At 38.8% G+C, this 18481-nt stretch overlaps 1 protein-coding gene across 1 annotated transcript in view; it reads left to right on the plus strand.

The window, feature by feature from the left end:
* Positions 1-391: 391 nt before the first annotated feature.
* The window catches only part of man1a2 (mannosidase, alpha, class 1A, member 2), a 173657-nt gene continuing 155567 nt past the window's right edge, over positions 392-18481 (plus strand). The window contains exons 1-2 of the mRNA XM_042494453.1: positions 392-662; positions 5814-6337. Coding sequence (XP_042350387.1) covers positions 6024-6337 — 314 coding nt within the window. The 5' untranslated portion in view covers positions 392-662; positions 5814-6023. The remainder of the gene's footprint in view (positions 663-5813; positions 6338-18481) is intronic.

Here is an 18481-nt window from a genome sequence, read left to right on the forward strand (position 1 = left end):
TTTTTATTGTAGTCAGATAATGCATTGCAAGGCTGAATTCCATATTACTATTGCTGCTACTACTACTACTACTGATAATAATAATAATAATAATAATAATAATACATTTTCACATCACTGCTGTGTTAATGTGTTTTAATACTACTAATAATAATGTTATCGATTCTATTATTATCATTATTATTGTTGTTGTCTCTATTATTAATACTATTATTCAGCGGGAATTAATACTTTTGTGTTTGTAGTCAGATAATACATTGCAGAGCTGAATTTCAAAGATGATAACAGTTGTTTCTACGGGAGGTTGGCGGTGTGACACTTTTTGACGTTGCCTTATCACAGTACACAGTAATTCTGCCTGTGGAAATTGTCAGACGGTCCCTAAGTGCTCAGGCTGAGTAGTTGATGCTGGATCTCCGAGCAGCAGCAGACTGCCAGTCCGCCGCTGCAGTCCGACAGAGCGGCCACCCATCAACATCCTCTCACCGTCCGCGGAGCTCCCAACGCTGCCTCTGAGCTGACGGATAACGATTCAACCGGAGCTGGACACGACCGTGTGGACATTCGTGGACATGAGGACACCCGCTACAGCGACTCCTTTCTCCAAAACCGGGACCGGGAATCCTGACTGGCATCGATTTTCACCGAGCAAATGAGAAAAGGTGGTGATGCAGCACAGAGAGAGAGACCGCCTCTGTCACTTCACAACCAGCTAGCTAGAGTTAGCAACCTAGCCTGATAGCTAGCACCTATATCACCAAACCTCTGTCTTTAGCACCCGCGGGTTTCCTAAAAATGTCAGCGAGCCTAAACACGTATGTCGGAAAACTTTTATTTTTTATCCACGTTTATTCCAGCGCCCTGTCTGTCAGTTTATTCCCCGCTGTTCGCGTTTCCTGCTAGCCAACGTTAGCTGGATAAGTTAGCCGCTTGTTAGCCACATAGCATTTTGTATCGGCTCATCAGCTCACACAGACGTTGACGCTGAAGTTAGCTTCAGACTCGTAGCTTCCGATTCAGCTGTTAAGAGAAGAGTTAAAGGGAAAGTGATACGTCGCTTAGCGACCCATTATCGGCTTTTTGCACCTTATAGTGTCGTGAAAGCATGTTTAACATCTAAGGTAAAACCTCGACTCTGTCTGAAACCCAATCTAACATTTGTATAACCTTTATTTTGTTGGTAATTATGTTAAAAAGGAAGATTTTACTGCTTGTTGTTTTTTTTCAAATATTGATCACAGTAGATCAGACCTTTGTCAAAACCTACTATATTTAGACGGGTCAAATCTGGACTAGATTACCCCAGAGAGGCTAATGATGATTTAAAATACATTTTACGATTTGTTAAAACGATTTCAATTGTGAAAATGCAAAAAAGGGGGGTTTCACAGCTTTTTTTCATGTGGAAAACATTAGACCAGGACCAGATTAAAAGAAACCACACGAAGACAGGCCAAACCATAAGATTATCAAGATAAAAAGTTTCAAATTTCTCTGTGTGTTATCTGGACCTTATGTAATGTGGGACACCTGTGAAAAAAAGTGAAATCTCCCTTTCTTGCATTTTCAAAAAGAGAGGAAAGGTTTCACAAATCTGAAACTGTGTTTAAATAATTTTCAGCCCCATAATTTACAGATTTGACTTTTCTTTGCTATAGTGTTTTTATGATCTGGACCTGGTCTAATGTGGCCTGCTTGTTAAAAATGAGGTGCAATCTTCCTTTTTTGCATGATCATAAAGAGAATAGAGATTTCACAAATCTAAAACTGTGTCTTAAATTAAGGTTTGCAGTATATAGCCTTTCTGGGATAATCTGGTACAGATTTAACCTGTTTAAATGTAGTGGTTTTTGATCTGGATCTGGTCTTCTGTAGTCAACATGTGAAAAGCACTTGTCTAGGTACAGTGTGTTTTGATCTGGACCTGGTCTAATGTGGTCTACTTTTGACAAACACAGTGAAGTCTCCTTTTTTTTGCATTTTCACAAATAGATTAAATGTTTCTCATATCTGAAATTTTGTTACAAATAATATTTAGCCTCTCTGGGATAATCTAGTCCAAATTTGACCTGTCTAGGTATAGTGGTTTTTGATCTGAATCTCATCTAATGTGGTCAGCGTGAAAACAATCTGTTCACAAGCAGAATAAAGGTTTTACAAATGTGAAATGGGTTTCAGACAGCGTCAGAGCTTTACCCAAACCTTTTAACATACTTTCACGACACTGAAAGGTCCAAATAGCCGTCAATTGCATGATAAGCAATTTAAGTACATTTCCCCTTAACTCTCCCCTTAACTGCTGAAACGAAGGCAACGAATTGGAAGCTAACTTCAGAGTCGTCACAGACTGGCACTGTGAGAATGAACTTGGTATTCTGTGTGGAGACGCCGTAGCCCCATACAGACCCGATGGAAAGCTACAGGATTACAATAAATGAGATCGGATGTACATATATGTTAACATTAGCCGACGTGACCCTTCTTGCATTAATATATTTGTGTTTAAAGGGGCTAGTCGGCTTATTTCCATCCATCCATCCTTCATATTATCACTTAGAACAGTTGTCGAGCGTCCTCCTTCTGCATATGCAGCCATGGGGGAATAAAGCCTGCGCCTTTTGAAATACAGCCACATGGGTATTTGCTATCAGGATTTAAATTAAAGATGCAATACAGCAGAAGAGGCGTGCATGTATTTAGCTTGCATGTCCTGCCCCCTTTGCAAAGGGCTGCCACACAACTATGAATTGTCATTCTGGTGTTGTGTCAAAGACTGTTTCCCTGTAGATATGTTTCCCCCACCTAAACCTGACCCAAACCCTTAGCTGTTAAGGCTTGATACTTACAGCACTTATCACTTTGTGGTTTAATTACGAACCCAAGTGTGTTTTAATTATTTCAGCACTTATTTTTACTTGAAGTACTTGCATAATTCTGTTTTAAATTATTTTACAGTACTGTGCAAAAGTCTTGGGCCACCTTAAACTTTGTTATTTTAGCAAGGTTATAATGGTCATACATATTTATTTCTCAGCACTCTCTTCACTCAAATACATACAGAGCACACAGTAAATATGTAAACTGTTTTATGAAAATTTCAGAAAAACATAACTTCAAGAGGCTAAAATTGCTAGTATTCAGTGTGACCTCCCTTTCCAATTAGCATGTCTTGAACTCTCTTGAGCAGATAATATGAGATATAGAATGCTGATTTCTCAATATAACACAAGATTATTTAAGAACGCTTGAAGACAGTCTGCCCAAGAGAGTTCACAAAGTGCTAAATGTAAAGGGAGGCCACAATAAATATTGTTTTGCCTGAAGAAGCCATTTTGTTCAGACTCTTAAACAACAAATCAGTTGTGCTCTAAGACTTTTGCACAGTACTTTATATCTTTTATTTATGTGTTTATTTACTTTTATCTGTTTTTTTAAATACAGTTATTTTCTTATATATTTTAAAATGTTATTTTATTTTCTCCCCCTCTTTTAAGGTAATCTTAATTTTACATATTTCATATTAGATGCTATATTTTATATTTTTTTAAACTGTAATTATGACAGTACAACTTTGATCAATGCAACCAAAAAATGGTTAACCATAGGTGCTATATAGTTGATCCTTCCTCTGCCTTTACGTTTTTTTATTATATTGAAAAAAACCCCCAAAACATTTGTGGTTTTTCTTCGGAAAATGTGTTTTTTACTTGCGTAGTCCTCATGTGCCTGTGCCCCTACCAAACTTAACCTGTTTGGCGCCATGTATTAACTGGATGGAAACACTATTTGATGTGGGAACACACTTAGATACAAGAGGATTTGTGATGTTGCTCCCAGTCCCTGTTATTCTTTGTCATTTTAGCACCATATATGTTATATCTGATACCAAGCTTTATGGCACTGCAATGCTATATATAAAATGGCAAAAAAGAAAAGCTGGATTCATTCTTCAGGGGCGCACAGTTAAAGTGAGGGCAGATGTTTAGTGATGGTCTCACAGATATTGCACAGTCCCTTGATACCTTAAGCTTCTGGAAAATATGTTAGTCATTTTTTCTCATGGCCGAAGGATTAAGTGTTTTGTGTACGAGAGATTCTGAGATATTTATTTTTGACATGACATATTATTAAAGTCACCCATAGCATACAAGAGGATTGTTTATTGCTCTAATATTTCAGCCATCACTTGATATAAGATGTATTTTTGATTTGCCAGCACATGTTTGATCATAATTCAGCGCTGTCAGAGAGAGCTTGGTGAGATGGTACTTGAGGTTACAAGGGACATGCTGCTGAGGTAGAGGGATGACAACTAAAAGAAAGCATATGAAGGATATCAGCTCTTCTGTTCTGACAGAACACAGAATCCTGAGGGCGTCGAGGCAGCGTGGTTAAAATGAAGGGAGGAAAACATCCGATTTTTCTAAAATGGGGGAAGTTTGTGATAACGACACTGCAGTTGGGTTTCTACAGCCTTATTACACAGAGATTGCACTATAGGGCCGCTATGAAGTCCCTTTACATTTTTACACAGAACCAGATAATGGCGACATCATGCTGCTCCAGTGTGTAATTTTAGACAGCATACCAGTGTTGCTGAAGCAAAAGAGGCTCAACAGGTGTAACATTTGACACAACAGCGTCTGTAACATAACGTACGTGTTGGCAGCACTTTCTAAACAATAACAATTGTATTACTTGGCAATAAAAATTACTGCCCCTGATATATGGTGGCTGATCTCGTCCTCCTTTCAGAGGGTAAGGAGCTCCTGGATGTGTTTTTTTTTTTTTTAATTTGTGGACATTTTCGCCTCTGTTCGTCTTATTTGACTTAGATAACCAAGTATGGGTGGTTTCACGGTATTATGGTATATCAGGGTATTTAGAAATCCCGACAGTGTGATTTTTTTTTTAATACCTTCAAATAAAGGGATCCTCATCCTTTTTAATAACTTCATACTGGAGAGGCTGTATTGACAATGTTTTGCATTCATTGCATATCAAGTGCCCTGCAGGTTAAGCCTGGGCCACGCTGCACGTGTAAGTATTGTGCATTGACATTGGCTGTGTTTGTTTTTTTTGTGCTGCAGACCTGCCAACTGTTATACCTACAGAATTTTCACAGTTGAGAGCACATACTCCACTGATTTATGAAGCCGTGCAAGCTACTGCATCATCACCGACACGGTCCTGCAAATATTTCACAGTAAAATACCTTGTGACAACAACTGAATGGACTCTACCGACAGAGGCGTCAGAGGGCTTTCACTTTGAAACAGAGACAGGAAAGGTTGAGTAAAATGGACAAATTTGTATTTTCTCATGTCGTTGACAGATTAAGACATTCAAACCGCAGGAGATTTGACTAGCAGCTGTTGCATAGCGGCTAATTCGAATAAGAACAGCGGCCGTAAATGTCCACAGACTGGGAAATCAATGAGATTCGGGAGCTCCTTAACTTCTGAGCAGAGGATGAGATCAGCTGCCATATGCAGAGACAGTAAATTATTGTGATTGACACGTTATGCCTTTGTTATGTGATAAAGCGTGCCGTTATACGACACCCAAGCGGTGGACACTTACGTGTTTAACGTCATGCCTGTCATGGCTCTTTTGATTATGGGATGCCACGATGCAGTGTATAATCACTCACTGGAGTGGCATGATGCCGCCATCATTTGGGTCTGTGTAAAAGTGCAGGGGCGGTATAAAGGGGGGACTTTGTTGCAGCCCTATGGCGTGATCTCTGTGTAAAAGCAGCTAGTGATAACTCTCAGTGCTAACGCTTTGCCTGTGCTGTCCCTTTTTTCCAGAATCGTCATGACCGTTTTCCTGCTGACCTGTCACTCCTTCAACGAGGGAAATCAACCCTTTTTGGTTTCTGGACTAATCAATGCAGGGATGAGATAATAAAGTCAACCAGCTCGTGCATGCTGCTACAACAACACCTGTGGCACCTGTAAACCCACCCCTTACCCTGCCCCCGACCCCTCCCCAAGCTAAGTTCAAGTCAACGTCAAAACATGACGACGCCGGCTCTGCTGCCGCTGTCAGGCCGCAGGATACCCACTCTGTCGCCGGGCGCCTCCTCCTTCCCGCACCACAGGGCCACGTTGAGGCTCTCAGAGAAGTTCATCCTCCTCCTCATTCTCAGTGCCTTCATCACCTTATGCTTCGGGGCCTTCTTCTTTCTCCCGGACAATTCCAAGCACAAGCGCTTTGACCTGGGCTTGGAGGATGTGCTCATCCCTCACATTGACTCGCCCAAAGAGGGGAAGCACGCCTCTGGACATGTGGTCATACATGGACAAGGAGGACATGACGAGCACAGACACAGGTAAGTGTTATTTTGGTTTATCTGGTGTGTGACACATTGTGCCCTGTTACTTCTTAACTCTCTGAAACCTGGGCAAATTGGTTTGATTTCCAGGGTTCCCACAGTCGTGGAAAACTTGGAAGAGTCAGAGAATTTTGCAGTCCCTTTTTTAGGCCTGGGAAAGGAATGGAATTAGTAAAAATCATAGAAAGTTTTGGAAAAGTCATGTGTTATTGTGTGTTTTTACAAGAATCTTCCATAGACACCTTTCACATAATGTTTTGTTTACCATCACATGCATTTTGTCTCCACGTTATGTCTCTCCCTTTATGTCTGTCAGCTACTGAAATTTTGTATGAATAGAGACTGAGTATGATACATTTTAAAAACGACAGGCAAATTTGCCAGAAAAAAAATGCTTTCTTGAAAAGTCATGGAAAAGTTTTGTAATTATTGTTCATGAAAATATGGATTTAAAAAAAAAACATGGAGAGGGCAATTAGCATCTTAACAAGACATGGCCTAAAAACAACAAAGTACTTAAAGTAAAAAAAAAAAAAGAAAAAGAGTGACACCCCCCCCCAAAAAAAACCCCAGAAACAACTGCTGAAAATTGTTTTTAAAAAATGTATTGATCATATATTTCTAACCCCCTAATTTTTTTCCAACTAATTTTGAGGTCTTTTTCATGTTACCTTTTACTATTTTCTTGAATTTGTTTTGGACATTTCTTGCCAAGTTGGTCATTGACTTTTTTTCAAAGAAATCAAACCACTGTCCCAGGTTACAAAGGGGTAAATAGCTTGTGAAAGGCATTTGAATGCGACACAAGAAAACTGATGTTGATCCAGGTTTTAAAGGGTTAAACTGCTGGTGAAGGATTACGAGAATAAACATTTTAATAGCTAGGTGTATTCTTGGCTCTTGCGTAGATATTTCCTCCAGGCTATGAAAGCAGGTGTACTGATAGTTATCACCGCCTCAGCCGTCTGCTGTGACACGCAGGGATGTTGCAGAGTTTGTAGAGTGATACGCATTCTCCTTCAGATACACGTCAGCAAAGGTGCTCCTTCTTCCTCCTCCCTTTTTTTCCTTTTGTGTAGCTGCGTTTGCTCAGAGTACTCTGACCCTTTGTGTCTCCATTGGGTGTAATTGTTTAAGTTCTTGTACAACAGAAATTTTTATCACCTTGGCCGCAGTATTCTCATATTGTCCCACGGGCAGCCGTGGTTGAACTTGATGAGCTAGAACACACAGACTGTTTGAAAAGCTTTAGTAACTGCTTAAACAGGCTCGGAAATTACTGCCTGCCACCAGCCAAACGCTGGTATACTTTTGGCTGCAGCTTTTGCATTCGTCGTTTGGTTTGCCCAGCGCCTTTGGCTAGTAGCCAGCCGTCGCTTTGAGGCTCTTCTGCCCCCCTCCTAAACAGAGCTCATGTTTGACTTCCCTAAGTGTCGTGTGCTATTTGGAATCCACTCTGCTGGGCAAGTTTCATGCCCTGCTACCAAATTGTATTCTCAACTGACTCAAGTTACTTTAAAGTGGGTTTAATCATATTTACATTTCAATACATTTTTAATTACTCACCGTAAGCCAGTAAATAAGCTCTGGAGGCTATTTTGTGATGTAAAAGCTGCATAGCTTTAATTTTCAGGATAATCTAACACATCGGTAGCTCAAGATTTGGGAATCGTGAAGCTGTTTGTCTAATTTAATTGTTTTTTGTCTGAGCTGTAAAGTTGCACTGCTGAATATTAAAGCTATACTGTGCTGGATTTTCAGGTACAGTTTGCTCTTCAGTAGGGCTGCTCATATTGATTTTTTTTTCTGATTTAATCTAATGATAATTTTTTTGGATTAGTCAACTAATTAACTAACAATTTATTGATTACTCTAAAGATTATTTTTTTATTATGAGATAATAAAAATTTTTATTTTTTTAATTACCAAAAATAAATATCAAAAAGTTGTCTATTGAATATCTAAATGATTTCATATCTTAAAAACAATGATATTAGGGGAATATTTTGAAATTTTCATATCACTGCTGTTTACTACTTTTACTACTACTACTACTACTACTACTAATAATAATAATACATATTTTTTGTATTTATTTTTATGGAGAAAAATACTGGGCCTCAAACTTAGTGATTGCTGTGACATTTATTTAATCACGGTATATCATTCAGTCCTTTCCCTAAACTGAAGAATCGGCATCTTTTCTTAAGTACTTTACTTAAAACTTCAAATGGTTATTACATGGATTTATTTTATCACTGGAGTAAAATGTAGTTTAGATAATCACTGGCAAAAGTATTTTTGCATCAGTGTGCGGCGTTGAAACTGAAACTATTTTTCAGACTAACATCAGTCTGTAATATGAGCTGATGCTGTTTTCTCACTTGTATATGGCAGTTAAAATAAACGGAAAATGTGAAACTGCCGAATAATAACATTAAGTGCAATGTTAGCGGCATGCAGAAAATGTAAGTGACTAATGCCAACAGAAAAACATTCGACGTGTTGATAAACCTAATGTATCATGCTTTGCTGGGGACAAAAAGTAAACAGGACGGTGCTGTCTGCTGTCTTCTTGACTAAGAGCTCTGGGATGCTTCATGCGTCCGTGCAGAGCAGGTGTACTTCTGTGAAAAGCTGTTTTAGCCGCAGTCATGGGCTGCAGCTCTCTCTTTGGAGGAATCCATGCTCTGACTGGGTGCAGCTTTCTATGTTGCGATGTGCTGATGCACATTTTGAAAATCAAGGTATTTCTGTAATCATGTCGTCGATTATGTCAACGAATCACCCCAGCCCAGCCCTACTTGACAGCACAAGTGGAACTAAAAGCAAACACCAGTTTTACCCTGGTTTGGCATTTTGCCTCCCTATATCTGCATGCTTTCAGCACTGTGTCTCTTGGATGCCTGCTGCTAACAGTCTGACACCTGGTTGCTACCTTTTTGTAAAGCCTCAATCTCACCTGAGTGCTGTGGTACATTCCCATAAACTCACCAACAAAGAAAACAAGAAAATAAAGGCAATGGTAAAAGTCTCTGCAGAAAAATACATAGCCACACTTTTCTCGTGGGTTACAAGCAATGACTGAGAGGGATTACTTATGTATGAATTATTATTATTAATATTATTATTATTATTGAAAGAAAATTGCATCGTATATCATTAACATTTAGCAACAAAATAAAAATGCCGTTTTTTGACATTTTCTGATCAGTTGCATTGAATGTCAGACTCTGTGGATGTTAAGAGCAATGCACCACCTACTCACTGAAGAATTTAAAAAAAAGTAAAAAAGTATATTTCTTTTCTTCCTTCTTACATATACAGTATCACTTGGTTGGCATAACCCATACATATATGAATCATACTGCACTGCACTGCAATGCATATGTGCAATTTTGTGATGACAAACTACTTATACTTGAAATAAAATGCACAAAATGCCAAACAGTAGGTGTAAAGGATAATTTTATCGGAAAGATCTTCCATCAGCAGGTCATTAGTTTTATCGAGTGCTGGGCAAGGTGTTAAAAGCAATTTCTCAGTTTCACAGTGGGTACCACTGAGTGTTGCCTTCTGGTCCCCTGTGGCGCTCCTTATTTTTCCATCCTGAAAGCCTTCTAGAGCTCAGGATTCTGCCTGCTTGAAATAACATAATTATTTTAGTCCAGCAACTCAGAAGAAGCAGACAGTATTGGGCTCAAGTGGTGCTCTGGTCGTAGTCGTAACTACAAGAGTTTTTTGAAACTTAAAGGTAGGAGGCTTGGAGATGTTCATGTTCCTCCAGAGGTGGCAGTTTATAGCTTGCATGAGAACAAACTCTGTGATGGAATACAGTAGCATTTGCAGCAAAATGTGACCAGGTTGCATTTCTGGCGACTTAGGGTGTAAGGTAGTGTGAAATTGAAATTTTTCATGAGCCCTGTCCGTTTTGAGTAAACTGCAATAAGGGATGCATGATTGTGAAATACTGTGTCAATACTGACGTTTAAAATAACAGCATGGCTGATAGCTGATACACATGTTTTTATTTTTGTTGGTGTTGTTTTTGCTTTTATCAGTATTTATTCCCTTTTTGTGCATGTGTGGGAAACAAAGAAATCTTCATTATAAAAGTAACAGAACTGAAATCTGCCGATACCAATGACATATTTATATTATCATCCATCCCTAATTATCATCATTCCCTCTCTAATATCAGTTATTCATTGCTGTGAAAACATTAACAAATGTCTCCTTCAAAAAGCTGTATTTATTTAAGTAACTTGGCAAAAATCAAATTTTACAAGTTTGCTTTGAACCCATCATGATTTACTTTTGCCAAATGCTCCTTTTTACAGTGTAGACCGTGAATGCATCGTAATGTAACTCAGTGCAACCTCCATGAGCTGTTAGTCACAGTGACTGGCTGCCAACAGCTAATTGGTTGTTCACAATTTAGCTCTATCAGGGAAAAAATGGAGTGCATCCTCTGACCTGTCGATGGTGACTTTACTGCATCTTTTCGTCCCAAAGGTGTCCCAGGGAAGATCTCTCATACTCATACCAGACGTGTTCTTTGTTGACTCTTGAGCAACTGTATGCCATTCGTCTAGAGTTCTGCTTTTTAGCCTGTACAAAATTAATGTGACACAACAGAAAAATATCAGCCTCTGTCATCAGCGAATGTCAACTTATGCTGATAAGCTGATGGCAATCACCAAGGCAAATATCCCCTGATACTGATGTTTGACTGATAACTAATCTAAATCCTAAACAATATTCTTTGTAAACTAAAGCGAGTTGCTGTTTTTGCCATATTTGTTTACATGATGTGCCTATAAGTTTTGGTATAAATTAATCAATTAATCTTCCTTTAAACAGGCTGGATCTTATTCATTTCATACTCCCCTTTTTGCTTTGTGATTTACTTCATGTTCAATTTTAGTTTGCTGCCAAAGCTGAATTCCTTGGAATTTATGACATGAAATTAAGTCTTCAAAACAAATTAAAATGGCTTTATTAAAATAGTATAAGGATGGAAATTCATCAGTATGTTCACTGAGCTCAGTTTTCAGGAATGCAGCAAGACACACAAATGTCTCGACACATATCGATTGAATTTAAGAGTGGTGGTCCAAAGTGGCTTGTTAAAGTGAGATAAAAGAAGAAGCCACTGAGCTGTCCCTGGGATGAGAATTTAAGGGTTTGAGGAACAAGAATAATACCATTGAGATCTTTTAAATTAGTTTTATGCAAATTCAGTTTTCAAATGCTCCCTGTGCATTTAACCTTACATAAGCATTCATGTGATGTGATATGTTTTTATTTTTTTTTCCACTGCTTATAGCGGCTTATGGAAATGTGTTCAATTTGCTCCTCGGTACGGCTGCCTCAGCTGTTCTTAAAGTCATCATTGTGAGCGCCAGAGGACCAGGGTTCAAACAGCCCCCGGAAAATGAGGCGCGCTAGCATTTAAAGAGACCCTCAGGAGCACAGGCGAGCCCGTAATAATTTCACCTTTACTTTCTTCGGCCACAGAAAACCCCACAGAACCAGCTCTCTGTTCACAAGTCCACCCTGTTAATAGTCTTATGAAAGCTTTTGAGAGAGCAAAGGTTATTATTCCATTTGCCACGGGGTAATCCATCTATTCTGGTTAATTCTGAAGATATTGACAACAATTCATAATGCCTGAGACTATGGTTTAGAGTGTTTTTTAACAGTACAGTACTTAATTTTTTCTTTTTTGTGTAGTTGACTCATCTTGTTTTGAGTTATGAGTTTTGTAAGCAGAAAAATTGTGAGCCAGTGGCACTTGCTTTGCTTTTTACTCTTGCTGATACAAGGTTTGGTGTTGTGTCCAAAACATAAGAAGTGTCTTCACGAGGATCCTGTGGCTCGGGCAGAGAGTGTTAGGCCCTAATTCCTTCAGAGCTGCACGATTATGACCAAACTGATAATCACAATAGTTTTGATCGATGTTGAGATCACGATTATTTATCAAGATTCTTCATTGGTTTCAGGGAAACAATTTTTACTGCACTTTCACATTTAAATCAACAGAGCGCTGATTTCACTTCCTGTGCTCTACTCCTGCTAATTTACTAATCTGGTTGGAAATGGTGACATTCTGTGTGGCATCACTCCAGCTGACGCTGGACTAGAAGGACGGGGGTTCAGTGAGGAGACGTCAGCACTATTTTTCTTCTTGGCCATCATGTGACCATTGTGTCATTGAGGTGTTTGTATTTCAGGTGGTTAAACAAGTTTGTTGTGTTGCGTTGCAGTGGACACAAGTCTCAAGCACCCTGGCCTAACATCACTTGCCTGAAATACCTCAAAACAACGTCTAACAATGCGTTTCAAGGGACTAGCTATTTTATGTCTGCCCCAGACATTTGATTTTCATTTTGCTTGTCTACAGCCGCAATATTCAGGAATTTTTTTCACAGTCTGCCTATGCAGGGTGCGCATGCAGCAACATTACAGCTAAACGTCAATATTGCATTCAGTTATGTTCACTTAATTGTGGAAAGCCAAAATAGTGATTGAGATTAATATTTGATTAACTGTGTAGCCATATAAAGTGTATATATGTGTGTGTGTGTGTGTGTGTGTGTGTGTGTGTGTGTGTGTATATATATATATATATATTTTCATCCAGATTCAGCCATTCTGTGTTTCAGTCACATGCTCAACCACTCTGCTGTCAAACAGTCAGGTTTACAACCACCTGTACAAATCTGTCTTTCTGTGACATTCACCATGTTTTTCATGGCTGTTTGACATATATCTTTGTGTGGTCCTTATCTGTGTTAAAGATCTCTGAAAATGCTTACAAGGATACCTTTACCTCTTTGGCAGTTATGTAACAGAAGCCAGTGAATGTGTGTTGGGTTAAACTGGTTTCACCGCACATGTAAGGGCCGACAAACTCTGGCAAACACACATGACACCTGTATTGCCACTACAGTAGTTTCAGTATCTTTGGGAAGGTTTGTGTTGTCCACTAATGAGCTTGCCAATCCAATACAACAAAGGTTGATGTTGTTTGGTCGTTGCATTTGTATAAACTCCATTTACTCAGGATAATCCTCAAACCTTCATGCCAACCATCCTTATTGAGAACAAATTTCTGCTTTAGTATGACTGCCAACTGAATATTTCTGCACAGCAGGGGGTATAGGGGGGAGTACGCTAGGATGAGTGCCAGAAAGTGATCTTCTGTGCATAGATTATTATGACTGGCCAGCCTTGTATTGACTGAATCTCCTTTGGGATCGCAACTACAGTCAAGCATAAGACATCACAAAACGTCATTAAACCAAGCCGAAACAATCGTAGTAAAAGGAGTCAGTGGGAAAATATACAATAAAATCAATATGTATTGAAATACTGCAACGCTGGCTGTACAGCTTATTCTGATTAAAGAAATGATGCATATTAACCCTTTAAGACCTGGATCAACATCAGTTTTTTTGTGCTGCTTTTAGATGCCTTTCACATACAGTTTGACCCTTTGAAACCTGACCAAAAAGGTTTGATTTTTTTTTTTTTTTGAAAACATTTGGAAAAAGGCAATGAACAACTGGGTAAGAGTTTTTAGAAAACTATCCCCAAAATTGGGAAAATGTCTAGAAACTATATTTATGATTACAATAATAATTTACATTTAATATTATTTAACAGAGAAAAGTTATATATATATATATATATTCATTACTTTAAAAAAAATACACTTTTTTCCTGCTTACTTTCAGGTAGTTTTCTTGTTACTTTTTAATTCATTTTTTGCTCATTTTTAACTCTTGTTTAGTTGCTTGTTGCCCATGTTTTTAAAAGATATCAAAGCAATTTGGTCAGGTATCAATAGGTCAAACCACTGCTGCATTTTTGTCTAGTTTGATGTGATGGGGCATGCAGGGAACAGTCTGTAAACTAGTTGCTTAAATGTGACCATTTTTGTGACTGGATTGGTGTAGCTTTCTAGGAAATGGTTTGCATTTCTGCAGTGTGTATAATGAATGTGTGTCGAGGGACTTATACCTTGGCTGCGTATGATTATAAGAAGGATGGAGAGCTAGGATACTATAAGCGACAATTTGCAAGGTGAACTGAAATGGAACACCTTCGTATGGCTGTCCGGAGTGCCAGAAATCACTTGCTCTCTCCAGCTCAGTATACCTTGAGGTCATTAATGATTCTGCCTCGGTTTTGTTTTGGTTCTGACTCAAACAATAAAGGAGTAGCCAGGAGCAGTGCTCTTCATCTGAGAGGGCGGCAAGTTGACATATTGACAGAAGCAGTGACATTTCAGCAGAGTGCCATGGGCGGTGGGTACAGTAGCAGTAAGGCAGGCTGAGAAAAAATACCTCTTGTTATTTGGACATCAGTGTAAAATGAATACTGTATTTTGACTGAGGCAGTTTGTCTCACTGAACATAAATAATTAATTTTTGCCTCCAGACTACCAGGTAATGAATGACCAAAGTTAATGCATGCTTAAATGGAAATAGACAAGTCTTTTGCTTTAATTTATCATTATGAAATAAATACTTACTGTGCAATGTACTGGCTATAGAATTATAACACCATTAGTGTTAAGTTTTGTCCCTCATAAGCCTTTCTTTCACTGTGCAGTTCTGACTGTCTCTGGGTATGATTTCCCAGGAAAATGTAGGCTCTATTTACAGCACAAAGGAGGTGTGTCAACTACTGTGCAACCAAAACAGGAAGAAAATAGCACTTTTCATGCGTTGGTGCACCTTAAAATGGTGGTTGCATAGATCATATCTGAGGTTGGGGTTGTGACGTTTGAAGCATCTGTGTTTTCATAGACATGGATGTAAACTGTAAGTGCAACTTGACTGGTATATCTAGTTTCCCCTGGTAGCTTTCAGCAGCGATCCCTGGTTAGCAGGGAATATCAGTTTGACTTATTTGCAGTTACTATCTCCGGTAGCAAAAGTAGCAGACAGTGGAAGAAACAATTACTGGAAAATAAAATGCAGTGTGTTCTCTGTTGTCGGTAGTTGCTTAGCTCTGAGGAAAACGGTAAGCAGTGCAGTTATCTTTGCAAGACTCTGTATGTGACATTCAGAAGAGTAAGATGGCAGCAAATTATTTTTTGCTATGTGAAGATATAGTGCATGATGTCATGAGCAGGAAATAAATTCACGCTACCTCTGTGGTTTGTTGTGGTAAACCGGTCTGGCAACATGCCCATCTGGGTGCATGTGTGAATCTCAATGGCTGACTCATTGCCTTTGCTTTCCACTGCGCTCATAAAGCTGTTACCGCTGATATCTGGACAACATCATTGTGAGAGTGTAACGCCCGCCCTCCGGTTACGCCCTGGTTAACGCCGTTAGCACCACCAGCAATGCTGCCATTGTTTAGTGCTGTTAATGGACCATCTCTAGCTGCAAGCCACCAGCTCAGCCGCTTTCATCTTGGCAACCATGTCCAAATAACTCGCAAGAATTTGACAGAGGGCCCCTTTAAGAAACATTGTTTGATTTCAGAGATGCATATGTACTGTAGTCTGGATAAAAGATTTTCTTGATTATTTTATGCGATATTGCATGTATTTTTCCAGAGATGATCAAATCAACTGGTTAATCAATAAATTGCTCCACAGGAAATAATCAACAAAGATTTTTTTTTATAATCAATTGAGACTTTCAATCATTTATCGAGCAAAAATGGCAAACTTTCACAGGAGCTCTAATGTGATGATTTCATGCCTTTGTTTGCTTTAAATCATTGTAAATAAATAATCTTTAGATTTTGTTTTGACTGCTATTTGCAGAAGTAGCCTTAGGCTATGAGAAATTGTGATGACTTTTAATAGTCTAAATGTTTGATTAAAAAAGTAAGTGTCAGATAAATTTGTAATTAAGATAATTGTTAGTCGTAGCCCCACATTTGCCACAATGAGATGCGTCTGAAAACACTTTTAGTGATAAAATCTGTCAAATCTAATCATATCACTCAGCTTTACACTGCAGTTGGCCTGATTATCCAAATTTTGTTTTATTCTATGTATTTTCTGATGACAGTGACTTGTCCAGTCAGACTTTGAGCAGTCAAATGAAAATGTCTGAACTATGTTCCCCTGTCCAGGTCTGGAAATTACAACATGAGCATTCATGCTGGGTACTGGCCAAAGTGCTCAGTGGGTTCAACAGGCTTGCCATCTGCCACCAAAATTAATCACAATTTGGCTGTGTTGTTGTGTTTTTTAGTGAATCATTTATCAGTCTGTGCTGCATAATCACGAATGGATATCATGTGTTTTTTTCCCTCACAAGCACAGGAAAATATGCAGTGTCATTGTAATCAAGTTTTTCTTTGCTGTGCAACTTCATTTGTAGGTCAGGGATTTTATACAACACTGAAGGACCAGTTTTAGCATTCTGTCCTGATCATCTTCACAACTGAGGTTAAAAAACAGTCAATACTGCAAAATAGGCTTGGGCAGTAACATGCTATTGCAGTTTACCAGGGTATTTATAAATCCAGAAAGTATGTTTTCAGCACTCCACTGTGCACTCCTCAGTCTCTGGTCTCTACTGGTAGAACAGGCAGCTAAGCCCCTCACCACATAGTGGTGAAGGGATAAGTTACAGGACTGTAAACTGCCAGTGGCCAGCAGTGACAGAATGAGACCATGGAGAATAATAGCTAACTAGATTACTAGCAAGAGTAACCAATACGGTGTGGGCAAGTTTTATTTTGTTTCTGTCGAGTTTGAATGAAGTGTGTTTTATTATGAGTTAATGAGGCAATCAAGCCCTGTAAGTTTTGGTGAATGAGAGGAAGTGGAATTAAAAGGTGCACAGTTGTATTTCTCTGTTTAAAAGGGAAAATAGTAGAGAATATTTATTTTCTTAAAATTTTGTGGTTTCTGTTGTGTATTTATTAGACTCAAATGCTAAAAGTAAGTACAACACTCGCCATCTGGGAGGGTTAGCGCCGCACACTTACACCGTCAATACCGCATACCCCAATTAAATTTCAGGAAGGTATGAAAAATTAGATACCACCCAAGCCTTCTGCAATATCCTGTTTTTTTTAATGAATATTTGGCCCCATAGTCCATTAAATATCGGATCATCCACCAGTGGTTCCTCAAGTGGCTGAGTGAACTTCTTCTTTGCATCTGCATTATTATGTATTACTCCTGCAAGATGTAGTAGTTGCCACTCTGCTCCGTCCTTCTGTCATATCAGAAAAGTTATACGATACTGATGGAGCCTCTTGTGTCTGAAAGGTTTGAGAGTAAAACTTGAGAAGACTTTTCCTATCTAACCCGAAGCATTCAATTGTTCCACCCAAAGCCTTTGTACAAAGGTGTCACTCTGTCTTTACCCATGTGTCTCACCCCTTCTCATCATATGACACCCGACTCTTTGCTCCCGGCAGGGAAAGACTGTGTGGAAGCTCAGACCTCACGCTATTAGATGACCAATTTGAGAAAACTTGCTTTGAGCAGTGTGACATTTGATACTGCAAAAGACGCTAGAATAGTTTTTTTTAGAATAAAAGCTGATGGCACTTTCACTTTAGTAGGCAATTTGACATTACTGTCAGTGAACATTTTTGAGTGTGAGACAAGTGGAACCAATGCTGAATACCCTTGGAGCCATTATATTAATGCGCTTTTGCAGTTTCAGTGCGTCCATGTTAGTGGCACATTAAGTACTTTGACACAATATCTGCCTCTGAAGCATTCATAGCCGTACTGTCTGTGTCACCACTTCAATTTTCTGATGTGGTGAATAGGCTCGCCGCAGTAGTTGGTCTTACAAGGTGTAATCATACAATGATTACATAACTTGTTCATCACCCTCACCATCTTTTTTTAATCAATATTCTGTTGGATGATGGACGCTACTACTAAAACCTGAACGTGTCTGGTTGGTACAGCAGCAGCAAAATGGCAGCACAAAGTAGCAGTAGTCAGATTTCATGAATAAGCAGGTATGGGGATTGTTAATTTTGACTCTTTAACGATGTAAGTCATTATCAATACCACTACGGATACTTTTCTATTATTTGGTGGAAAGACAAGGTGACAATACTTATTAACAGAACTGGCTTTACTTTTGTTCGTAATTAGTTTGTTTTATTTACTGTACTTGACTTTCTTTTATT

This window comes from Plectropomus leopardus, chromosome 10, assembly GCF_008729295.1.
Source record: "Plectropomus leopardus isolate mb chromosome 10, YSFRI_Pleo_2.0, whole genome shotgun sequence".
NCBI classification, from domain to species: Eukaryota; Metazoa; Chordata; class Actinopteri; order Perciformes; family Serranidae; genus Plectropomus; species Plectropomus leopardus.